This window comes from Colletotrichum chrysophilum (genome assembly GCF_026319265.1).
Source record: "Colletotrichum chrysophilum strain AFK26 chromosome Unknown scaffold_4, whole genome shotgun sequence".
NCBI classification, from domain to species: domain Eukaryota; kingdom Fungi; phylum Ascomycota; class Sordariomycetes; order Glomerellales; family Glomerellaceae; genus Colletotrichum; species Colletotrichum chrysophilum.
The window spans coordinates 647602-672303 of record NW_026517291.1 but is presented as its reverse complement, the minus strand read 5'-3'; the positions used below and the strand labels follow the sequence as shown (position 1 = coordinate 672303).

Genomic DNA, 24702 nt, shown 5'->3' with positions numbered 1-24702 from the left:
CCTCTAACCTGACAGTCATTATGTACATCATCCATCATGTATACGGCCAATGCATTATGCCTTTCCTACAATCGACACCAATTCGTATCGTGTGGCCTTGAAAAGAATCCAACAAGCCAACCCCAAGACGCCATACCATCTAAAAACAACCAAAAGGTGGCCTTTATAGTAAAATGAAAACAAAAACATCATCCGTCATGTAGCCAAAGAGGGCCCGCTAATTCATGCATTGGGATCAGACTCAGGAACGGCATTCTCCTTGTCTTCCTCGGGTATCGCCTCCACAGGCAACTCAACACCCTTGACGGGGTGGATGAGCATTGGCGGCAGGCACATGCGGCCCTCGCCGCCGCGCATTTGGCCGACGCTCGAGCCATCCTTGGTGGTGTCCTCGGTCTTCTCGAACTCTTCGCCACCGTCGTTGTTTACCCTGAGGCCAAGCCATCTGCGGTACAAGTTTGGGGCGAAACCAGAGTTGTAGAACCAAGACAGACCACGCAAGTTGTGCTCGCGCTGGCCAAACACAGCGGTGCGAGAACCACCGCTAGCGCCGTTCTTGCCACCGTTGAGGACCTGGGCCATGTACTCTGTGGGCCACTCCCTGTCGACATACATGGGGTGAGGTGCGAAGACGGCCTTGTATCCGTGGTGGAAGGCGACCGTGGCAGGCCACATCTCAGGGAATGCGAAGTGCTTCTTGAAAGCCGTCTCGCGGTGCATCGTCATCAAGAGGCGACGAGACATGCGTGACGCGGTGATGATGTGCGCTCTTCTCGGAGGCATACGCTCGTTGCGGTTGTTCTTGTTGTATCCGGTAATGTCCTCTGACAGGAGCCAAGTGGTGCCTTCAGGATCGAAAATGGGGTTGAAGGAGATCAGATCAGCCTCCTCGCCGACTCCCCACTTGTACTTGTCCTTCTCGTAGCTGGTAGGAGGCTTGGGGTCCTTCTCGATCTCAAACCAATCCTCCTCATTCAGAGGTCGCTCCGGACCCCAGATGGTCTTCTCTGCGCGGGAAACTTGGGTGGGATCCTTGCCGTCCTTGCTCTTTGCGCCTGGCATGTTCTTCCACATGTTGTCGGCTCCGTCAGTGCCCATCTCAGATTGAACGCGAGCCATCTGCCTAAAGTCCTCCCATGAGCCGTGAACACTTGGGAGGTAGAAACGGGAGTTGCGTTCCCAGAGGCCCTTTCTAGGCTGCTCCTTGGCCCAGTCCTCCATCTTGCTGAAGAGATCGTAGTAGTGTCCAGTGTAGCGGATGTCCATCTCCCAGGACCAGTAGTAGTCGTATTCGGGGTGCTGGTGGGCAAAATACTGCATGGCCATCGAAAGACCGCGGTAAACACCATGAACGGGCAGGTCGGGACCACGGGTGAACAGGTCAAAGAGACCCTGGTAGAGGGACAGCATCTGTGTTTCGGTCCACAGCGTGACAAGACCTCTGAACTCTTCGGGAATGCGTTCCCTAATACGGCGCTCATAAACCTCATGGTCGGCGAAGACGGGGTGGGCGGCGTCGTTCTTGATCTGAACGAGAAGGTGGATGTCGTAGCGTCCGCCAGAGGCCAGGGCCAACTCGGAGATGACAGATCGAACGTTCATGATGTCGTCCTCGCGCCAGTTGTACTCGTCCCAAACACGGATCACGACCGCAGTGCGAGCGCCCTTCTCATCGTCCTTCTTTGGTTCTTCGCTGGCAGGCTTGCTCTCGCTCTTCTCCTCAGGCTTGCCATCTTGGACGGGCTTCGCGGTGGGCTCCAAGTTGTCCAGCGGATCGCGGGCGACCAGGGTAGCATTCTGAACAGGCTCGTCGATGTAGAAACCACGCGCCATCGGGACCTTGGGCGGCATGGCCTTGAATCTTTGCGAATTGGACTGGTAGCAGCGTTGTTGAGCATCAGCCCAGTTGACTTTGCGCCAATCCACCTTGGCAGCCTGTTCCCAGACGGCCTCAGAGCCCTCCTTCTCGCCATGTTCACCGACGCCAAGACCACCGGCGGGGACGGAGTATCCGAAGCCATAAGGACCGTAGCGTCCAAAGCGCTCGTAGCAGATGTTCTCAGGAAGGTTCAGGAGCTCGTAGGATCCCTCGACGTGCTGGGGGAATCCTTGGGGTCGGCCGTCGAAGTAGCGAATCGGCGGCACACGAACCTTGTTCTCCTTGTCGACGAAGCACTCGGTAATCTTCTCGGGCTTGGTGTTGAAAATGGAGTCGGGATGGTCGAGGAACATCTTGCTCTTGGGCACCGATCGCCTCACAGCGTCATCGATGCCATCTTCGCTGGTAGCAGTCGCCGTGGTGTTGATGTCGAGCTGGTCCAGGGGAGTCTCATCCTCGGACCGAGGGTAGGAGGGAATATAGTTCGTTGGGGGAACGACTGATCTGATACCGCCGTAGTATCTTTGGAGGAAGCCGAAGGATTCCCATACGGGGGGAGGGTCCGGTTTCTTCTCCACCTTGCCCTCCGAAATCATCTTGTTCTCAACATGACTGGCGCGCGCCAGTGACATGATCATGACCAGCATAAAGGTGAGCAGACCAAAGCAGAGATATCTGATGATGCGGTTGGGCAACCTGTACATGTGGGTTCGCGGTCGGCGGGCGGTAGCGAGCGCTCGTTTCGGCAACATTAAGGCGGCGCTGGAGAGGGAAGAAGAGGTGTTTCTTGAGCTCCTCGCACTCGGTGAGGATGTCGACGTGGTAGAGTAGCCGTCCGTGTCTTCGTCGGAGTAGTAGTCGTCGTCGTCATTGGAGAGACGCTCCTTGGTTCGCAACGGACTCAGTTGCTCGTACTTGGGTAATCTGGCCCTGCGGTTCTCGCGAGACCGCAGAGGGTTTGAGAAGAGACCCATGGTGGCTGGTTACCGATGGGTTCGAGTCTGGAGGCTCTGGTGTTAGTCGCCAGAGGAGAGCAGACGAGCGCGAGCAGTTCTTACGACTGAAAACTTCAGGACAAGTCCAGTTCGGTTGTGAAGCCCGTCAGTCGGGCAATTGTCAGATGTTGTTGCTCAGTCGAGTATGACAGAACCCAGCGTCGATGCGTTCGTTTAGGCGTTCGGTAGAGGAGAGTCGACCCAGGGGGGGAGTGTGGGAACTGGACCTGGGGATCGTACGGAGACGGAGACAGACAGCGACAAAAAGGCTGTTTGTAAGTCGAGTCTGTACTGGGTAGGCGTTGGCGAAATAATGTACAGTACGGCAAGCCAAAAAAGAATGGAGATGAGGATTGGAGACGCGATGCTAGGGCATCATATGGAAATGAAGCACAGCAGGGGGAAACGAGAGACGGAGGTCAGTTCGGGCCAGCAAAGTCCACCTCGACTAATATGGATCTCTGGTCAAGGTCAGGTTGGATGGATATGAGCCACCCAGCGACGGCGGGACAACGTGAGAAAAAAAGGCAGGAGAGGAAAATAGTACAAGTACCTACGTCAGGTACGTAACTCCTTTCGTCTGTCGTCTGTCTGTGTGTGGTGGGTGTGTGTTGTGGGTGGTGTGTGTGTTTGCTTGCTTGCTGCTTCTTTTGCTGATGGTGGTGGTGGTGCCAATTGTGCGCCAGTGGGTGTGCCACTGGTTCGGCAGTCCGATGGGCGATTGGCATGGCACACAGTGTGTACACTCGAGTGTGCATGTTCGACTTCCCGGTTCGGTGAGGTGGGGCATGTTTTCCCCTATCCCACGCAATCGCCACTATAAAGAATGGATCTGATTGGGGAATCGATGGGGAGCTCTCGACGATGACTGGCCAACAGGGCAAGTTGCTCTGAGCAACCACCAACGACCAGGCTCGGCGGGCTTGAGACCTGGATGCAAGAGCACCATGCAATGGATGCATGCCGCAGTGCTAGTTTGCATTCTGCCCAGACTGACCGCTCACCACTCCCAGCCAGCACATGTACTCGCCAAACGCTCCAGGGAACTTGAGATGTGCGCGCCAATGCGGGACCAGCAGCGTCCTGCCAGGCCTTGCAGGCGCAGCAGGGGTCGCCGCCTTGGTCTCGACTGCTCGCTGGAGCCACCGACTGGGGTCTCCCTGACAACCATTTAGCGACCTCCGGGACTGCCTGCCCGCTACGGTTCGGCTCCCTGGTTCGCGCCGTTTCCACTTCCCGTCCTCTGGCAAATTCAGGACCGTCAAGCGCGCCTTTCCCTGGCACTGTCCAGGCCAGCCTGCTGAACCAAGCGATTCCTCCGGTCTCCTTTCCGAAGCAGGACGCTGGAGCATGCAGTCCACTTCGTCTTTGGTCAAGACGCCGGCCGGGACCAGCCCGACAGACAAAGCCACACCACGCTGGACGTCCAATACTGCACTGCGTACGGTCCAAGTCGTCGAATGAAGGTCGAATCGTTTCCTGTCTTGTCACGACTCGTCCAACCGTCAAAGAGACTGGACGAAGCTGCAACATGGTCGGACGCGTTCTTCGGTTTCGTCTCAACATCCTTCTATTCTAATGCTCTTGGCCCTTCCATGAGACAGTCTCTCTTGTTGGCCAGAAATGCTAAGCCTCGCAACTACCGGCCACTGAGATATGTGCTAATCGATCCATCCCCGAGACCAATTGCGAGTTCAGTCTGAAATTCCTGATCCATCCATGCACCCCGCAGTCTCCTCCAAAAGTCTCCGTCGCCGACGTCACGGTGCCAAGTTGGAGATTGTGTGGCCGACGATTCCAACGAACAAGATGCCACCGCGACTCAGAACAGAGATTATCCCAATCAAGGCTCATACCGGAGCGCCAATCCATCAGTCCGGACCGTCAATCACAACTCCCGCATGTCGGCCCTTCACTCTCCAAATTCCAGAAAGAACAAATTTAGAACATGTCCGAGATTTCCCACCCGAATATCGATATGCATATCCATTTTTCATCTCCTCATGCGCGTGGCTGAGGCGGCAGAAATCAGGCCTATTCGCAGTGTCGCCCTCCGATGCAACCCCCCTATGTTCATCCCTGATTAACCCTATCACCATACCTTACCTACCAATCTACCCATCTCATTCTCACGAGCTCCTCGCCACCGCGCTTGACTTTTCCGCATTCTTTTCAGCTGCTTGTTGTCCAAGAGGGCAAAGAGAGAGAGACACCACTAGTAAAGACTGCGCCGATAAGATCTTTTTTTACGGGCCTTGACGCGTCCCGTCTCACCAACCACGGCCCGCCTCCGTCAAAAAGCTGTCTCCCGAGCAAAATCTGCTGCAGCCAGCCGAAAGCCACATTCCTCGAGGGCCCATGCTGGCCGCCGTGTTGGTCCTTGGGTACACGTCAACACAGTTCGTATTGAGGCACAACAAATCAATAGGTGGTTTGGCGCTTCTAAAGTTGGGCAAACTTCGTAAGCCACGGTCCCGGAGCGTTCCCCGGTAAAAATAGTCTTTCTTACGGCGGTACGAGTCCAACTTCAAGTTCGCGCTGCGACCGTGACGCAACTCTATCATAAGCTTCTCATACTAGCGAGGATCGGAGAAAACTGGCACTGTGGCAGCCATGTAACCCCAAAAAACACAAAATGCGTTCGCCAGACACGCCAGTGCAGTGCGGCTGCAACTCGAGCTCGCTGAAAGCTGTCAAGTCTTTTGAGACACAAGCCGCAGCGACATCTGCAAAGGCCCGACTCCAAGTGCAGCACCCAAGAGCCGCCTGTGCCAGTGCCAACCTCCCTCAACCAACAACCAGAAACCCAGCCCACTGTTGACTGAAGATCAAACTTATTTGCTCCTGAACATCCCACAAGACGACATCATGATACGGGGTACAGCAGCCTGAAGGGGGATCCCTCGGAAGGAACTTGACCGATCAGCTCCCGTCCAAACACCCAAGTGGCCCCCAAATGCGGGGAGGTAACACGGTGGTAACTGGCCACCATTGAACCCGTCTGCCGTCGTCTTACACAAGACAGTTGGCCTGCTGGGCCCCAACCTCCTGTCTTCTCTTCCTGTCGGAGGATTTCCAGAGCACCCTCCGTCACCAGCCGTCTGGGTAACATTCACCCGATCCGGCGGTGGAACCCCAGCAACCTCAACCCAACGTTATGTAGGAGTTCTCTCCGCTGGGCCCAGCGGCCGTTGACCGTCCTTTCCGGGTGGGGTCTACTGCGCCGGCCGTCTGCTATTTCGCCGGAGCATGTCGCCCGATACCGTCTTCTCGTGATGAGAGGCATCTCTTCAGCAGAAGGGCGTTTGCTCCCACTACTGCTGCCGCCACTCCGCCTTGGACCCTGAAAGACGGTTGAAAAGGCCAATTGGTGAGGGTGTCCTCCTGACCGGTGGTATCCATTATTAGCCCAAGCCTCCTGGGAATCCGGGGTAATCTGTCACGAGGGCTTCAGCAACGAACTTGCATGCTACGGGGTCCCAGGACAGAGGTACTTGCTATGTCCTAGTCTGCTCGCCGAGGCGGGAACTCTGCCCATCTCTCGCCCTCGCACGAGCCCAATAGGTTGCAGGTTGCATGTCCTCAAGGGCTATATGCGGCGCCCAGTTGTGGTTCGAGCTTCCGCCTTCCGGCCCTAGCCACTCACGTTTGACCCTTTTGTCACTTGATCAGCTAGCAGGCCGTCATCCACCACCAAACTTGAGTGTTCCCCCCTCAGCTCCCGAACCCCGCATGCTGTAGACCTGCAACGAAAACGCTGCCGGCCTGAGGAAGTTTGAACCTCGTTTGTCTCGTGGCCACTCGTTTCTGGCTGTGTCAGGTCAGCTTTACCTCATACTGCCTCTGACCGATCTTGGCTCCTTTTCCGCCCTGCTCTCTCTCTTCTCTTTATCCGAAGGTGCCTCCTCCTCCTCGCTTTCCTCTACAACCCCGTCTTATAAGAAATCTATCCGTTCCATCTCTTTCCTGGGGAAACCGCTCGCGTGCTTCATTGCCCCTCAGTCTCGAGCCAGGCGTAGGCCGTGCATATTAGTGCCCATGCGTCTCTCGTAACAAGCACAGCAGCCATGTCTGTCTCCATCACGACCACCACGTCCTCACCCACCCGCCTCCACGAGGACCCTCTCGCCTCTGCGGACGCCTGCGGCGTGGGCCTGGATCTCAACCAGGTTGCCGTCAACTGCGTCCTCAAGCAGCAGCCCATCTCCGTCACCCTCAATGGGCCCGCAATCTTCACCTTATCTATGAGCCTGGCCCTTATCATACACTTTCTCGAGCCCAGGATCGCAGAGTTCCTCATCATCCTCGTGCCCATCCTCCTTCTCGTCCGCAATGACTATCAGAACTTCCTCGGCCTCGGGCCCGGGGGCACGCCGGCCACGTTCCAGGGCTACATTAGAATAGCCTGGCTCCGGTTGTGGGCTCTCCGGGATCCCTTCACCGCACCGGACCCAAAGCCCAACAGCCTCCCCAGGAGGGGCATCCTCATCCGGCAAAATGACGACCAGAGCTTGAGCCGGCTGCCGTACCGCCCTGGGCCGCGTCCGCTGGTCGCCGGGATCGCTCCGCAGCGTCAACTCGACCAACACGGGACAACTTCGCACTACTACGCCCTGAGGCAGACACTTGAGCGTCTCGCGGCCGAGAAGCCGCTCAAATTCGGCACGGCGAGGTCATGTCTCGAAAAGCATGGCCTCGGCCTATTTGCGCGGCATCCAGTCAACGTGACCTGCAACGGGGAGGTGTGTCATGTTCACGACTCAGATCACTCGTTGCACATGAGCCTGCATCCCGAAGACATCCGAGAGGTCCTCGCCAAGGGATGGGGCCAGCGACATCCGCTTGCGTGGAAAGGAAGACTCGTACAGATGCCTGTGCCGGAGGAGTTCATCATGGTATACGCGCCGAGAGGTGAGTGAGATGGAAGACACGAGTTTGAGTTGCTTCTTATCGTCGAAGGGAACGAAAAAGTGTGCTGTTTTAGCTGACATAATTTTTAGACGACCATGAACTGAAGATTGTATGCCGCATTATCGAGGCAGCTATCTGGTACGTCGTCTCCGAGAAGACTGAGATCAAAATCGAGAAGGCCATCTAAGATGGCTTCTCGTTGAAAACGCTCATATATATATAGTATCGTTTCTTTACACCAAAGGGGATACAACTTGGACGAGAAGGCGTTGGATAAAGCACGTAGATTACAAGTACAAGATAAAAGCTTTGGGAATATTGAGATTGATTTTGCCCTGAGGTCCTGAGCTTTGTGATGCTATATCAAAAGGTTCTATCACTGAAAGTCCCCGCCCACGCCCATCACATGCTGGTGTAAAGAAAAGCCCCGTCGTTTCGCCAATAAGAGAGACGTATCTCAGTCACTGTCGCTTGCCTGATCCTTCTTTGATTGCTTGAATTTCTCCCTACCCGTCGACACAGACGCCTCAACCACTCGGCCATCGAAGCTGCGCCCGTTCATAAGCTGTATGCATGCCTGCGCCGACTCTGGTTTGGAGAACTTGACCGACACCACACCATCCGGCTCCTTGTCATAAAGCACCACATTAGTCACAGTACCCAGCTTGGAGCACTCGTCGCGAATATCCTCCTTGATCTCCAGCAACGCAGCTGGGTCCTCCGCCAACTCTTCGAGAGTGAACATGTGCTTCAAGATGACCGTCTTATCCCATTTGGAGTTGGTCTCAGTCGGCATCATAGACGGCTCGTCGTCGCTCCAATCAGCAAGCTTGGCTGCCATCTTCTGCGTCTTGCGAATGATCTTTTGCCTGTCCTTGTCGTTGCGCTCTCTCTTCTGCTGTCCGTTGGACGACCCGCCATTCTCCTTCCCCTCGGCTCCCGCCCCGTCTTCGTATTGTGTCTTCTTGTAACTTGAGTCCGCCGCTTGTACGCGCATCCTCGGCTGTCCCGCCGGGCCATCGAACCGGAAGTCCGTGTCGTCAAGGAGCATGATGGCCATCTCGACGCTCTGCGGCTTGAAGAAGACAACTAGCGCGTCGCCCTTGAAGTTGCCGCTCTCGTCCGTGTACATCTTGATGCGCGGGCGACCACTGTCAATTTCTTCGGCGATGACGCCTGCCTTGCGCGAGAAGAGCTCGTGGACCTCGTCGGCTGTTGCGTCGGTGGGCAGACCGGTCACGTACACGGCCGTGTTCTGGCGCGGCTGCGGCGGCGCGCGCGCAGGTTTCGACTTCTTTGCCGGGCGATTGTTTCCGTTGCCTCCATTTCCGCCTCTGTCGTCCATCCCGCTCGGGGAATCTTTGCGTTTCCTGGAGTTCGCGTTTTGTGCTTCGCTACCTCCTGGGCCGACGCTGGCACTGGCGCTTCTCGAGAGATCTGCGAGCTGTGCGTTGTGGTCGTCGTCGAGAGGCTCGAGAGGTTCGTCAGCTGCCTCAGCCCATGTCGCGGTCGCGGGGTCGAACTCGAGCTCGGTGCCATCGTCGAGGACAGCCAGGTACTTGTTGTCCAGCTTGGAGAAGGAGATGCGCTCGTCGTTGCCGAAGTCGCCAATGGACGTCGGCAGCGGATCCTTTAATTGATCTGCCATGCTGTTATGTAGTCGTAGTGTTGATGGGAGGTGTTCGGCTCAAAAAGGTATTGAAATTAGCCAACGAATGGGCGAAGACTTTGGGTAACGGTTGTTGCCTATGTTTAAGCTTGGTCTGAAATGCAAAGCGCATTCTTGGTGACGTTAGTGGAGCAACGGCAGTGAGCTGCAGGGAACATCAGTGCAGGACTTGGGGTCGTGTGGGGTCATCGGATCTAACGCAAGCTTACCGCGAGGATAAGCTGCGAGCTATCATGTCAACCACCGAGTGCATTGCGCCAGTGAAATCCTCACTTGTTGCAAGGCATGTATGTTCAACAACTGGTAGGTCTCGAACAAGACCTATCTCGTTGGGACGAGTCATCTTACGCTCTCCAGCGATGTATTAGCGTCATCATACGATGATCCCCTAAAAACAAAACGTTCGACAGAATGCATTTCTTCGTTATTCTTGGGTGTGCTCGAGTTCTCTATATTCATCCTCGTCTATCGTAGGATCGCCCCGCCCTTGCATGCCTTCAACCCGTTTCCACTTAGCCTTGCTTCTTCTCCTTGACCGTTGATTTGACTCCCTCCACGAACGCCTCCACAGCTTCACCGCCACCTAGAGGCATGGCACCGCCCCTCATGTAGCCACCGTTGGGGACCTTGACCTTCAGGGCCTCCGCGACAGTTGGCAGGCCACCATCACGAAGAGCCATCGTCAGGCTACCCAGGGCCTGGTGGAATTGAGGACTTCTCAGGACTCTCTCCAGCAAACTCTTCTTCTCCGCCAGGCTCAAGGTGGCCATGGCGGCGGCTGCAGCATCTGCTGAAGGCTCCGAGTCACCCAGGTCGTCATTCTCTGTGGCCAGAACCACAATTGCTGGCGGCAAGAAGCCAAGCAGCGTGTCTATGTAATCCTCTGGGGCCGAGCGGAGCATGGGAATGGTAGTCTCGTTGGGGAGCAGGTGATGCAGGTACGGAAACGGTTTGTCAGCTTGCTCTTGGCCGCGCTGTTGAGATCCGCCCAGGGAAGAATTGCCCTGTAATGAAGCCAAGAAATTGCGAACAGCAGCATCCGCATCGGTGTTACCAGAGCTACCCCCGGCGCTATCAATCAATTAGCCTGAGTTCATATCAACAGATCAAGCCGTGGGCACCACGAAACAATGGCAAACTCCGAACCCTCGTCTCTTTTGAAAGGCTCTAAAAGTACAGATGGCGCCGTTTCGCGGGCCTCACGTCTTTTCCCTGACCGTGCCAAAGCAGTCCGTATGATTCTAGTGACCCTGGACTCCGACCGCAAGAGACATGCATTGGAAGGAAACCTACGCTCGAGCTCCATCACTGCCACCCTCTCTAGCATTCTCGCCCTCTTCACGCACGTCGCCGCCTGTTGCGCCAGCACCAGCACCGCCGCTGGCCGGGTGGTCTCCTTGGCCCTCGGCATCTTCCATTGTCTCGTCATCGTCGTCGTCCCGTCTGTCGTCGGTGTTGCGGACCTGCGCCAGCTCTCGGTTGACGTTCACATCCTCGCCTTGCAGAAGGGCGTTGACGACCTCCCCAATCTTCTTATCACGGGGGCTGAACCAGCTGGGGTCACCAGTGCGGGACTGAGGCTTCGACTGGAGCCAGAAGAAGTGTCGCTGCGAGGAAGAGCCGAACTTAAGCACAAAGACGCGGCCGTTGGTCTTTGCTGTGGGCTGGTCGGAAGGAGTATGGGGGAGGAATTCGCCGTCCATCGGAACCATGACGAGGTCGAGATCGGGAGAGTCCATGGCGGCGCTGCGCTCGCGCCAGCAGAAGTGGATCAGATCTGCCGCTTGTTAGATGCTGGCAATGGCCGTTTTCCCTTGCGATTGACGTACCATCTTCGGAGTAGAGGTAGATGTAACCGGGCGTGGCCTGGGGCTTGACCTTGTAAGGCTTGCTGGAGGTCTACAGTCAAGTCAGCGAACCGGGGTTCCGAAGCGTAGAAGCCGAGTAGGTCACTGACGTCTGCCTCGCAGATACCGGCCTTGAAAGTAATTATAGGCACGATCGACATGTTGTGCCTTCGACTTCGTGGTATGTGAGAAAAAGAAGTGAGGTTGAGGAAGTCGAGGTTGAGATGGGTAGATGGCCGTTTGAGGTGCAGGTGTGGTTGGCGTCACGTTGAGCTCGTTTGGATTGGAGCTCTCTCGAATGCAATTGCGTAGGAGCTCCCTGCCTGCGTGCACCTCTGCCTGCCTCAGGTGGGCTGGCCGCCAATCCCACATGCGCCAGTGGACGGTCCCGATCAGGCACCCCTCCACCTCAGCCTGCAGGGCTCGCTGCGGGCCGTCCTTAGTCCGGCGAGGGGATGGATGGACCTTGAGAGCGGCGCTGGGCAACCAGAAAGTGGGGTCCGTGCAAACCCAGAAGCGCAGAAGCAGAGAGCACCGCACCGCAATCAAAGGGAACAGTCAAAAATTTCCCAAACCCCACCTCGACCTATTTGAACCTGAACCTCTACACTTCCTCACCATCTCCTGCTTCTTCCCTTCCAGATACCCCTTTTCTTCTCTCCAAACCTCTTCAAAACGCAAAAATGGGCTTCGCCGACCTTCTCACTGATGCTGGTGCTGCCAGTAAGTTTCTGCAGCGTTGAATTCTTTCTTTCTTTCATCGACTGACAGTGAGTCAGTGCTGAACAGCTGGCTCACCACCCGCTCCTACATCGTTGGGTATGTTGACACCTTTTTCTCTGATGAATCCCTCTCGAGCTCCTCGATTCCATCCTCCCCAATCCTCGCGGCAATAACATGATGAGAAACATTGGTCCGTGTTTCGGAGGCAGCTTAAGACCCTGCTAAACGACGAAACAACAAGCACTTCGGTGCAACTCTGAACCCCGCATTGCCCACTCACATTTTGATCCTCAGCATCGTTGGGCATGAATCATTGTCGCTGACAATTAGCGCAGCCACTCCCCTTCCCAGGCCGACGTTGCCGTCTACAAGGCTCTGTCCTCTGCCCCCGACGCTGAGAAGTACCCCAACGCCGCCAGATGGTACAAGCACATCTCCACCTACGAGAGCGAGTTCGCCACTCTCCCCGGTGATGCTTCCAAGGCCTACTCCGTCTACGGCCCTGAGGCCTCTGAGCTTCCCGTGAACCCCGCCAAGGCCCCTGCCGCCGATGAGGACGAGGACGACGTCGACCTGTTCGGTTCCGACGACGAGGAGGAGGATGCCGAGGCTGCCCGTATCCGCGAGGAGCGTCTGGCCGAGTACAAGAAGAAGAAGGAGAACAAGCCCAAGACCATCGCCAAGTCCGTTGTCACTATGGATGTCAAGCCTTGGGGTATGTTTGCTCTCTGATCCCATAAGAATGATCTCGAAGACTAACCAAAACCCAGATGACGAGACTGACATGACCGCTCTCGAGGCTTCCGTCCGTGGTATCGAGAAGGATGGTCTGGTTTGGGGTGCCTCCAAGCTTGTCCCCGTCGGTTTCGGTGTCAAGAAGCTCCAGATCAACCTTGTCGTCGAGGATGAGAAGGTTTCTCTGGACGACCTCCAGGAGGAGATTGGCGAGTTCGAGGACTACGTCCAGTCCTCTGACGTTGTTGCCATGCAGAAGCTGTAAAGTGCTTTATGATGGAATGGGAGGGATGATTCACGAGGCATGATGGTGGAGACATGACAATCCATAGAATCCTCAAAAAAAGGTCAACGTGGAATTGCTCAGCACCAGCGCAGGTAACATCCTGTCGCTCAAGAAAGAGTGCGAGCCCAAGACTTTGATGAATACACATGAGGTTACGAAGACCTTTCAAGAAGTAAAACAAAACAATGTTCTCTCCCATTTCGATACGTGTGTCCCATGTGCTTGATGCCCGACTTCACGACAAAACCCCGCACCAGAAGGACCCTGATAGCATTCAGGCCACTGCAAATTTTGAGTCAGACCGGGACCATGAATTTGACGGTGGGTGGGCGGTGAGGTGTAGGTGGGGCACAATCAGCGCTAAGTGAGGGGCAATTTTCTTGCTTTCCCAAAGCGGTCAGACCAACGCAACGCGACCTGACTGGGCGGATGAGGTAGCTCGCGGCGAGTTCCCATTCCCACCTCCATACCGCGATCCAAACGCGACCTTGCCAAGTTAATTCCTCATCCACCACTTCCGCAGGCGTACGAAGCTTGATCTTTGGATCGTGCAAAGAACTCTCGCATAGCAGGCTGCATAATGTACGGTGACTTAGGCAACAAACTGGTGCGCAGACTGTAGCTCTGACCCGCGAATCACCAAAGAGACTAACGCGTTCTTGCAGGTGCAACACGCCAAACGAACGCAGAACCTCGCCCATTTACCGCCCTACCAAGCCGAGATAGTACGAGCCGTGGCACGCGAAGTTAGAGATCTCGATAAGGACGTGTCGGAACTGCTGGAGCCCTTCCAAGGGTCTTTCGACCCAGCCGCAGATCAAGCAACTGCATGCACACTACTTGTAAATCACCTGTCGATACGCAGAAACAAGCGATGTCTACTCGCATATCATCGAACTCGAACAGATAAGCTGGAAGAGTTGGCGTGGAAGGGAGTGGACGTCCTGGATCTTTCCGGGCAGCAAGTGCGCAGCAATGCCGGATCGTCAACCGGAGCCAACGGGGGTGCTGATGGACCAACGAGCAGTCTGAGTCCGCAAGAGGAGGAATACGTGAGACAATACGGCGATCTTCTGGCCGCGTATAAGGGTCAGTGGACTGACATCGATCTGACGGGGAGCTTGGAGCCGCCCCGTGACCTGTTCATCGACGTGAGAGTCTTGAAGGACGCGGGCGAGATACAGACCGAATATGGGTAAGTTGGGGGTTGCCTGAGCCACAACAGAATGACAGTTTTATCTAACACCAGGGACCTAGCGCCATCAACCTGACGAAGAACAGCCAGTTCTACGTGAGGCAAGGAGATGTTGAGCGGCTCATAGCGCAGGGTTATCTCCAGAAGCTCAGCTGATGGCCGAGACTCGGCGTGATAACGCAGCACCAAACTCTGAAGAATTTCAGACTAAAAGAAATGTGTCTTCGCATCTCCTCATATTGGAGATCAGCGGGGTGTGAGGGGTGCAGATGCAAGAACGCCCTGTCCAAACCCTTGCACGGAACATCTAAGTATACATACAACAGGATGCACGCCACGCGGTGCGCCATTCGCGGCGGGATATCGTAATACGCTGCGTCAAGATGATGCAAAAAATCCAACATCTGAGCATGCCTTGTTGGCGTCTCGCGGAATGCGCGGGACACACGCATGCAGTTTCAAGGGGTTTGGGAGAACAGCAGCGGGATTCATGACGGAGGGAGGGCCAAAACGGCCCGGGGATTTGCTCCTGCATCGGATCTGAATGACGGGGACCACCACCAACGACAAAACAAGGCCCGGAGCAGAATGGGGCCAAGATCAGCGCGGATGGCTTCCGGAGCGGCCGACTCAGGAAAAAGTGGCTAACACGGCAACGAGGCAACGGCACGCGGGAGGCTCTGGTGGAGGGCGAGAGCGGGCGCTATGGACGGGCACAAAATCCAGACCAGGCACATGGCACGCAAAATATCTGCGTTGCTAGGCTCTTCAATGGGTCATTGCTTTTTCCTACACAACGAGATTAGCGAATAATCGAGGAGGAATGTCTCGCATGTGGTAGCAGTGATGCACGTTTTGGGCACCTGGGGTTCGACGGGCGCAGCTCGCATAGCTCGGACATGGAGAAATAGGTGCGGTTGCGCGTGGACGATGTCGCGATATCGGCGGCGGATGAGCAGAACCGATAGCGACATCCAACATTCGACGATCGGCCTGCATTGAAACCTCAGACACGTCCATGACTGTAGACGTCTCTTGAGCAGAATCTTTGCGGGCTGTTGTCCGCCAGTCAGCCAGCCCGTCAGCCAACCACCACAGACAACAGCTGTTGGTCGTGGAGCACAGCACGGCACAGGCATGGCAGGGCAGAGGAGGGGGAAACATGGGCTGGCCTGGTGCGCAGCATTGCATCATGCGCTGCATAACGCCGTTGGCTGACCTGCCTAGGTGCCTGGGCCGCCGCCCTCCTGATCCTCAGCCCAGCCCAGCAGAGGAGCCGGAGCCGGAAGCTTGCTGATGACGGGTAATTGGCTTGAGGTGTAGTGTTGGTGTCTGGTGATTTGCCGCCGGACTGAATTTCCTCATCTCGCAAATACATCGGGTCATTGACAGCGACGATGAGGAGCAATCGACCGAAAATCCCCAATTGACAAGCCGTTACCCCACGAGAGACGTGAGGAGATGAAACTTTCAGCATTACATTGTCTGTTCAGACGTGAGCTCGGGCTGGGACAGGGCCGGTACAATGCACGGCGAGGGCGAGTCCACAGGCCGTTACCCATCCGGTGTCCTGTTGCATCTCCACTGTGTGCCGCGGGCAGCAGAGCTCTCTCCAGTCTTGTCAGTCAACTTCCAATGGTGTTGGAGGATTGCAAGTGGTGCCGCAGGGCCTGGCTTCCGGAGAGCGAAAGGCAAAATCCTGGATCCGAAGTGGGCCCCAACGTGAGGTGAAAGGTGACACTGCGCCTGGTGCTGGCTCAGTGTTTGGTGCAGTCTTCCACTGGGACTGACATGCTGCCCACGTTGCCCACTGAGAGTGCCCGCAGCGGCTGTAAGTGGTCATCGACATGGATGCACTGCATGTTTTGGTACGGTTACGTAGTGCGACGCGAGCACGCAGGCTTGGTTCGCACCTCATTCAACTCACTTCCAGCCTGCGGCAACAGAATGGAACTGGCTGCGGTAGATGTTTGGTAGATGAGACCTTCTGGTGGGCTCCTGTGGCCACGGAATGTCCGCTAGAAACTGCGAGGGTGCGCGCTAGGCTTCCCGTGCGGCCCAGATAGGTACGGTACAGAGTACATTGGCCTACAGCGGTACCATGACTGTTACGCCGCAGAAGAGGCGCTAGTGAGGGGCGAAGAGCCACATGCAAAATGCAAATTTGACCTGGTTCAAGGTTCGTCTAAATTCTCTGCAGTGCTTTGCATCGCTGCTGCTGCTACGCAAGTCAAGTGAGCGCAAGTGAGTGTGAGTGTGTGTGTGAGTGAGGTGCGCGCGCGCCATGTTGACGACAGCTTCGACCACCACAGACCAGACTGATGACTGTCGCTCTCGCCGCTCGCTCGCTCGCTCTTCCGCCCATCCGTCCGTCCAGTCCCTTTCCTAGCTTCTCTCTTCCCACGGACACTCTATTCTCTCTTCTCCAATCTGCCCATCTCCGATTCCCCTCTCGTCATCCACCCGCACGTTCCATCAAGCGGGTATTCTTATCTATCTAGCGTTTTGTTTTAGCCTCTGGCACTTCAGCTGCTCCTCAGCATATCGCACCCAGACCAACACCACAGAAAAAACTAGACGGGACATCCTTGTCTCTACTTTGTAGATCCAGTCCCGCCCACAGCCCGTCGTGTAATACACTTCCCCATCTCTTATCAGCGCCGACGCTGCCAACCCTTTTCACGCTCTTCCTTTCTTTGCGCCCACCCTAAGCATCGCGAGCTCGAGCTTCCCAGCTTTTCCCATGAAGTCCAGCTAAAACCTGCAACGACCGACCGCCCAGCCATTGGCCTGGTTCACCGACGATTGGCACCCGTAGACTGGTGCTCCGGCGAACCTACGGCGCCTCCCGTTCCCGCCCTCTACCGCCGCCGAGAACTATAAACCCAGCCAGCCATGTCTTCTCCCAACTTTGGCTTCTCTCCGTGGAGGAGGCGAGCTTCCTCGCTGAGCTCCCAGAGGAACAACGAGACCAACCCCGAGAATCCGCTTCTTAGTCCTGGTCGCAACTCCCAGCTGGCCAGCGCAGACAGACTATCGTCCTCTGTTTCGAGTCACCGAGAGCCTATTCGCTCCTTCATTCACGGCAATTTGAGGGACCACCTAGGCAAGCAACCCTCGACCGGCGCGATCTTCATACCAGACGCCACAGCTAACTCTTGATCGCCAGCTCCCGTGGATAGTGCCCAGTACGCCCGCAGCGTTCGCGAAGATACGGCAGAGCTCGCCTCGTACCTCCTATCGGACAAGAAGACGGGCCAGAGTCCGGCGTTCCTCTCCCGCCAGCGCTCTCAGAACTCCCAACTCGCGCGAGAGACGGCCATTTCAGACAACGAGGAGGACGATGTGGGAAGCGCGCACGTTACCAGCTCCGATACCATTCAGGAGGTTTCTGAGCCGGCATCGCCAGAGGAAGGGGAGGAGGAAATTCCCGAGGACGGCCCCTCAATCCTGACGAGCTTGCTGAAGAGATCACCGCCGCAATCGCACCGCGAACCCTCTCCTGAAGCTCGACCTCACTCCCAGCAGTCCCACTCGGAAGTCGATGAACCGAAGCCGAAGCGATCGCCGTCCAGAGAAAGACCCGAGCGGGAGCCGGAGGTGCAGCGTTCGTACGAGGCTGTTGTGGAGGAACCGACCGAGCGCACACCGTTGATACCGAGGCTATCCTCCGACAGCTTCAGCACAGATGGGAGCACCAATGGGGTCGACGTTGAGGGGCAAAAACAAATGCCCAAAAAGCATTGGTTCCGTGGCTTGAAGGACCTGACGGTCAACGTCGAGGATCACATTGTCCATGGCGTCCAAATCGCGACAAGCCCCAAAATTTGGGATCGTAAAGTTCTATGGCAGAATGCCGTGGTTGCGCCAGTGTCGTGTTTGCCCGCTGTCATTGTGGGTTTGTTGCTGAATGTACTCGATGCTTTGTCTTACGGTAAGTCTGGTGTAAGTCAAGTTGGAGTACAAACTTAACTGACTGTTACAGGCATGATTCTCTTCCCTCTTGGCAAGCCTATTTTTGCCGGTCTCGGCTCGGCTGGCATTTCGATCTTCTATGTCAGCACCATTGTCTCGCAATTGACGTTTTCATTTGGCAGTATTTTCAAGGGTGGTGTTGGCTCCGAACTTGTAAGTAGAACCACTTCGACCAGTTGCCAAGACTTGACTAACAGGACCTCAGATCGAAGTCGTGCCATTCTTCCACAACATGGCCGAAACGATCACCAACCACATTGGCCAGGATCAGCCTGATGCTGTGATCGCGACGACTATCGTCTCTTATGCGATTAGCTCAATGATGACAGGAACTGTCTTCTACCTCATGGGCAAGTTCAACTTCGGGTACATGGTTGGCTTCATCCCGCGCCACATTCTGATTGGCTGCATCGGCGGTGTTGGCTGGTTCCTGGTTGCTACAGGCTTCGAGGTGTCAGCCCGCATGGACGGTAGCCTCGAATACGACCTCGATACCCTCCACAAGCTCTTCCAGACCGATACAATCCCTCTCTGGGTGACCCCCCTCATCCTGGCTATAATCCTCTTCTACAGCCAGGCCAAGGGAGCGTCAAAGTACTTCTTGCCGCTGTACATCATTTCCATTCCGATTGTCTTCTACTTCTTTGTATTTTCTTTGGACGCGCTCGAGCCCGATTCCCTCCGTGATCATGGCTGGATCTTTGAAGGCCCCCCGGCTGATGAGCCGTGGTGGTACTTCTATACGCTGTACAGTACGTTTAGTCCGCCCTCTCTGATCCGGACGGTCGCTAACAAATGTCCCAGAATTTCACCTCGTCGAATGGGATGCTGTGCTGGAGTGTATTCCCGCCATGCTTGCCCTTACTTTCTTCGGCATTTTACATGTCCCCATCAACGTCCCGGCCCTTGCGCTACAGACAGGCGAAGATAACGCTGATCTTGATCGCGAGCTGAAGCTTCACGGCGCTTCCAACTTCATCTCTGGCCTCGCTGGTAGCATCCAAAACTACCTCGTCTATGCCAACACTGTTTTCTTCATGCGTTCCGGAGGAGACAGCAGGCTCGCCGGTATCATGCTAGCTGCTCTGACCTTTGGTGTAATGATTGTCGGGCCGAAGATCATAGGCTTCATTCCCATCATGATGGTCGGCACCCTGATTTTTGACCTGGGATTTGAGCTTCTTCTCGAGGCTGTTTGGCTTCCGAGGAAGAAGCTGAAGCTGGCAGAATATCTCACGGTAAGTTACTACTTGATTTAGTTTTTAAGAAACAAGCTGATGATTTCCAGGTGATCGTCATTGTCCTCGTTATGGGCATCTACGACTTTGTCATCGGTATCGGTGTGGGTATCATACTAGCGTTTGTCTCCTTGATCTTTCAGACATCGAGGGTTCCTGCGGTGCGAGCAAGCTACACGGGCGAGATCGTCGGCTCCACCGTGCGCAGAAACCCCTCGCAGCACCATTACCTGCAGGAAGTTCGTCGACAAATATACATCGTCAAGCTTACGGGCTTCCTCTTCTTCGGCACTGTGGTCAGCGTCGAAGAGAAGATTCGAGCTCTCATCGACGACGGAGCCTTTACTGAGAGGCCCATCAAATATCTCATCCTCGACCTGTACCATGTTACAGGCCTGGACTACTCAGCTGGTGAGGCTTTCAATACCATCAGCAGATTGCTTGACAACAAGGGCATCATTCTTGTTATTAGCGGGAAGGATGCGGAGAGTGAAGTTGGCAGAAACTTGAGACAGGTGGGACTGCTAGGAGATGACGACATCGAAGTCACGCTGCTGCCAGACCTCAACTCGGCCCTCGAGAGCTGCGAGAACGAGCTTCTCAAGACGCTATACGCAAGCCAGCAAGAGCTTCGCAAGAATAACCGCCACGCACCAACGGCCAACCTCGACGTACCAGCGGCGAAGTCAGATGGAGGATCCTTCGACATTGTCATCAACTCGCCGAGACGTAACCAGCTCCACGAGGCGGCGAGAAATGCATTGGCGAACACAGAACCTTTGGGGACGACTAGGTGGCAGAGCTTTAAGGAACCGCTGCGACTGATGTTGCAAATTTTCCAGGGCTTAAGTGAGAAGAACGAAGACTTCTGGTTCAGAGCTGTTGGCTACTTTGTCAAGAAGGAGTACAGGGCAGGTACCGTCCTGTTCAAGAGAGGCGAAGTCGCAAAGGGCTTTTACCTGGTTGAGCACGGCATTCTTCGCTGTGATTACGACCTGCCCCAAGGCTCACTGACGGAGAGCATCGTCGCCGGTACAACGTGCGGCGAGCTTCCCTTCTTCTCGGAGACGGACCGTACAGCTACGGTCACCGTGGACAGGGATTGCGTGGTATGGAGGATGGACAAGGAGGGATGGGAGCGGCTGCAGAAAGACCAGCCGGACGTCGCGCAGGAGTTGCTCAGAATGTCGCTGAAACTGACGAGCGAGCGTATGACGTCTATTACGTCGTACATCCTGACTATGGCGGGATAAGGGAACGTGTGCTCACACAAATTTTCTTGACTACTACTACTATCGGCTGGAGTTCGTATGGATACAAAAAACAAACCAGGATGTCAAAAGGGGGTTTGGACTTGGGAAGTCATCATAAGCGAGGCGCTCTTTTTTTTCAAAAGTAGCAGAAAAAGTACCTATCTATCTCAGACATGAGGGGTGGCAATCCTCTCCGACAGCGGGTGAAGTTTGGAAAATGACAAGCTCAATTACATCTGCTCTGTTAGCTTTGAATATGTGAAATTTTTGATAACATGGTCTTAGCTCAGCACCAATGTGTTCCTGTTCTTGTGGTAACATTTTGCCGTCCGTGGGGATATTCGGACTAAGAAGACAGAAACTCGTACTTCAACAAACCCGTCGGCTATTCTGTTGTCCTTGTCATCGTCTCTGGCGTCCTTGGCGGTATATCTACTATCCTTGATCGACCCTGTTGTCCCTATCTGCCCGAATAGCAAAGGTCTTCCTGTATGTGTAAGTGTTTTTCCATGTTTCCCTAGCACAAAAGGCATCCAGAAGTCATGCACCTAGTCTGCAAAAACGGAAGATTTCGTGTGATGTATTAACTGCCAAGTATTCCGCTTTCTACACAGGTATTTCAACCCACCTGTTCCGGCTCCAGATCGGATCGTGGACCCGTCGTGTTCATAAATTTAGCGCCAAATACAATCAATAGGGAGCAATTCTGGAGAGGCATCGAATGGACAGTATGCTAGTTTTTCTCGAAGACGTACTGGGAGAATACGATGATTTGAATATTCTTTAAGCTTCGGCGAGTTTTCAGCACTCTTCCACCTTGAGAGGTATAGGCTTTGTGGACAAAAATATTTCATGGTAGTGCATTCCATGTGACTCTACGCCGTTCATCAAGCTGAGAAAAAAAAGCTTCCTCACTGCTGCACCAATAATCTCCGATCTCCAGTTCAGACATAATAAAGGAAGCGCAAAAAGTAGGGCTTCCTACTTCAGCCACCTGCACATCTCACCACCATCCCAGGCCTTGGATACGAAGACGCTTTTACTGATCAGAAACTGAACAGTCAGCTCTATTCAGCAACCATTCAAAAGAAACCGTACACGATGGAGCCTGGAGATATACCCAAGACTGAAGAGCGTAATGCTGATGACTCCTCTTCGAGCACCAGGCTTACATCTCAGGGGTCCACAGTACCGAAGATCAATGGAAGGAGGGAGTACAGAGGCGCAGGAGAGCATCCGTTCAATGAATGTTGGGACGACTGTCGCAATGATCCAGCAGACGTGAGATCCCAGATTCTTGGCGCACTCCAAGGATTTCGATGGAATTCTTATGGTGTGTCAAGAGTTGGCCCAAGCGACGGTAAACCGGAAGATTTCCCAACATATGTGTCGATTACAGCCGAGGCAGACACGTTTGACTGGGAACAGGCAGACGTCGTCGTTCTCAAATACCAGAAGATATTGGACCAGTATGGCTTCTCGGATGTGTGTTGCGAATTAAGCGAGACCGTTCCTATGGAATTGGAGAAGTATCGCAAATGGGTATTGAAAAATCGAGGAAGGTATTACTATCATGGTCTGCCGTCAAACCCGACTTTGTTGGCCAGATCCCCCGATCCTACTTGGAACCCGCCAATCGACAATTACGAACCGGGATTTTACTCTCCATCACCTGTGGACAAGTATCTATCCCCACTTGGCCGCCATCCCATCACCGAGAAATGGAATAATGATGACGGCAGTGCTTCTCTGAGGTCTCATGTTCTGCAAAACCTCAAGGGGGTCAACTGGACTTCAGTTGACATACTCAGATGCGGTCATCAACATGAAGAGGACTTGCCCGCGATCCTCTTCGTTTCGGTTGAGCCAGGTAGCACCACGCCAGAGGAGGCACAGCAGCTTGCTGATAGATGCGCAGCCACGCTTATCAACCACGGACTCACTGATGTATCTTGCGAAGTGAAAGAATCGCACGTGGTTCCACTGAGCACGCTGCAGCCACTTGCAACAGTTGTCGACACAAACCAATCATGGAAGGCAAGCTACAACCTGACTGACCTGGTTGGTGCAACGATAGCTGGATCTGAGCAGCAGGAGAAGCAAGGTACCAAGGGGCCTTATCTTCGAGTCAAGACCGTCGAGAACGGCATAACAACATCGTCAGTCTGCGCCTTGACATGCAGGCATGTGTTATCGTCTTCGGCCCAAGGAACGGAGCACTATGGTTCGAATAAAATCTGGCAAGGTTGTGAACCTGTCGTACAGCCGGAGATCCATCATCCAACCAAGCTGGATTATCTCACAAAGCGTCAAGCACGTAAGGTCCAAGACCATTGCGATGATCCCGCAGCCGAAGAAAGAACGTTTGCATCTTCCAACGCCCGAAGTACCGTCGACTCTATGGCATTCGGCCATCTTACCCGTGCAAGACAAGGCTCAAGCGGCAGAGCGACAGATTGGGCGCTCATCAGGCTCGACGCCGACAAGCATGAGCGACCTTTGGATACTATTAAGAACCATGTGTCTATCGGTTTCGGTATCGATAACGGGTATAATCATGGGTACGAGGCAGAACAATATTGCTTTGTGGCGAACACTTTCTTTCCCCCACAGGACGGCATTCACAATTTGCGGGGCATCCTGCCAGTTGCAAACATACAAGCGCCAGAATCTGAGGATCCTACACGTGCGAGCGCAATCTGCCTCGGCAAGATCGGGCACGGCTCAGGCCTGACTTTTGGTCTCGCGAACCAGGCCTTATCGATTCTTCGCCGGCCTGTGTCTTCTACGAAAGATGGAGGTGATCTCGGCGAAGAAGATGACTCGATACACCTGTCAGTGTGCGTTATGGGCAAAGCCGGGGGGTATGGAATAAGGCCATCTACGAGAAGCTTCGGCATCGGGGGTGACTCTGGTGCTTGTGCTTGGGATCTCAACGGGCGCGTCGCCGGGATGGTGACGGCGGGGTCTATGTGGGACTTGGAGGATCGTTGGACGAACGTGACTTACGTTACGCCGATGGAATGGATCCTGGAGGATATGAGGGAGTGTGGTTTGGAGGCTAGTCTCTGCGAATAGGACACAAATCATGCCTTGTGAATGCTCGAATGCCTCAAGGTCTTTAAATGTCCCAAAATAAACCGTGAATTTTACAGCGAACAAAGGGATGAAGGCTTCAACTGGTATTGCTACACTCAGCATTGTCAATTCGGCTTTCACTTGCCGGTGGTGACCTACAGAGTGCCCAGATTATCAGTGTCGTTAAGGACGCATCATATTATTATGTGATATTACCTCCTTTCCATGCCTCGGCTGCAACTTGCCATCCGGCTTCTATGCCGTGCTGAGTAGAAAATAATATCGGTCCGAATTACGCTTTTATCTTTTCGACGCCGCGAGCTGTTCAGGCCCTAGTATTTCCTAGCTTGATACGCCATCTTGCCGGCATGAGGCGATGCGTTTTCGCCAGCCACTGCACTCATAGCAGCATTGCTAGACATTCCGCAATTGACCGTGTTATAATATACCTTCGTTCAAATTACCAAGCCAACCGCCAGGAAAGCATCAAAAAAGCCAAACAGTCTCGATAACCTCCGTCCACGTGCTCCTGTCGACAAACGCCCAGAGTTTCGTTTGATGTTCGTCCCAAGGTTTTCCAGCAAGCGCCCGTACCGTGTTCTTCCTTCGTCCCAACTCTTTCCTGTACTACCAAGAATAACAATTTAGCCAACGTGACAGTCACGAAAACTTTAATCCGGTCGCAGACACCAACCGGAAGAGAAAAAAAAAAGCTGTCATCTTTTCGTTCAATGATACCCAAATCTAACAGCCGATACCTTCGCTCCTACATCAATTTGGAGCCGCGAATCTTCTTCGGTCCTCGCTGATTAACGGTCCATCCAATCACAGCCCAACGCCCGGACCAAAAAGGACGTGTCGTCGGATTTGCCACCCCATCCCAAAGATCCACCCGAATCGACATCCGGAAAGGCGCAG

At 54.6% G+C, this 24702-nt stretch overlaps 7 protein-coding genes across 7 annotated transcripts; 4 read left to right on the top strand and 3 right to left on the bottom strand.

Moving 5' to 3' along the window:
- Positions 1-222: 222 nt before the first annotated feature.
- COL26b_001086 (uncharacterized protein) lies at positions 223-2853 on the bottom strand (the record flags this gene model as incomplete). Its single annotated transcript, XM_053174045.1, is given in 2 exon segments — positions 223-601; positions 614-2853. 2 exon segments carry the CDS (start codon positions 2851-2853, stop codon positions 223-225), a joined length of 2619 nt encoding a protein of 872 aa, XP_053042162.1.
- Positions 2854-6941: 4088 nt separating this feature from the next.
- Positions 6942-7972, top strand: COL26b_001085 (uncharacterized protein; the record flags this gene model as incomplete). The annotated part of the gene is made up of 2 exons (XM_053174044.1): positions 6942-7785; positions 7875-7972. 2 exons carry the CDS (start codon positions 6942-6944, stop codon positions 7970-7972), a joined length of 942 nt encoding a protein of 313 aa, XP_053042161.1.
- A 270-nt stretch (positions 7973-8242) lies between these two features.
- On the bottom strand, positions 8243-9433 carry COL26b_001084 (uncharacterized protein; the record flags this gene model as incomplete). The annotated part of the gene is made up of 1 exon (XM_053174043.1): positions 8243-9433. The coding sequence occupies one exon, from the start codon at positions 9431-9433 to the stop codon at positions 8243-8245; it is 1191 nt and encodes a 396-aa protein (XP_053042160.1).
- A 533-nt stretch (positions 9434-9966) lies between these two features.
- COL26b_001083 (uncharacterized protein) lies at positions 9967-11462 on the bottom strand (the record flags this gene model as incomplete). The annotated part of the gene is made up of 4 exons (XM_053174042.1): positions 9967-10525; positions 10748-11231; positions 11284-11345; positions 11374-11462. 4 exons carry the CDS (start codon positions 11460-11462, stop codon positions 9967-9969), a joined length of 1194 nt encoding a protein of 397 aa, XP_053042159.1.
- A 522-nt stretch (positions 11463-11984) lies between these two features.
- Positions 11985-13024, top strand: TEF5 (translation elongation factor EF-1 beta subunit (eEF1B); the record flags this gene model as incomplete). The annotated part of the gene is made up of 4 exons (XM_053174041.1): positions 11985-12024; positions 12081-12120; positions 12360-12739; positions 12795-13024. The coding sequence occupies 4 exons, from the start codon at positions 11985-11987 to the stop codon at positions 13022-13024; spliced, it is 690 nt and encodes a 229-aa protein (XP_053042158.1).
- Positions 13025-13625: 601 nt separating this feature from the next.
- On the top strand, positions 13626-14396 carry PSF1 (DNA replication protein psf1; the record flags this gene model as incomplete). The annotated part of the gene is made up of 3 exons (XM_053174040.1): positions 13626-13652; positions 13711-14240; positions 14303-14396. The coding sequence occupies 3 exons, from the start codon at positions 13626-13628 to the stop codon at positions 14394-14396; spliced, it is 651 nt and encodes a 216-aa protein (XP_053042157.1).
- Positions 14397-17135: 2739 nt separating this feature from the next.
- COL26b_001080 (uncharacterized protein) lies at positions 17136-20706 on the top strand (the record flags this gene model as incomplete). The annotated part of the gene is made up of 6 exons (XM_053174039.1): positions 17136-17292; positions 17410-18174; positions 18226-18368; positions 18421-18967; positions 19020-19453; positions 19504-20706. The coding sequence occupies 6 exons, from the start codon at positions 17136-17138 to the stop codon at positions 20704-20706; spliced, it is 3249 nt and encodes a 1082-aa protein (XP_053042156.1).
- Positions 20707-24702: the final 3996 nt, after the last annotated feature.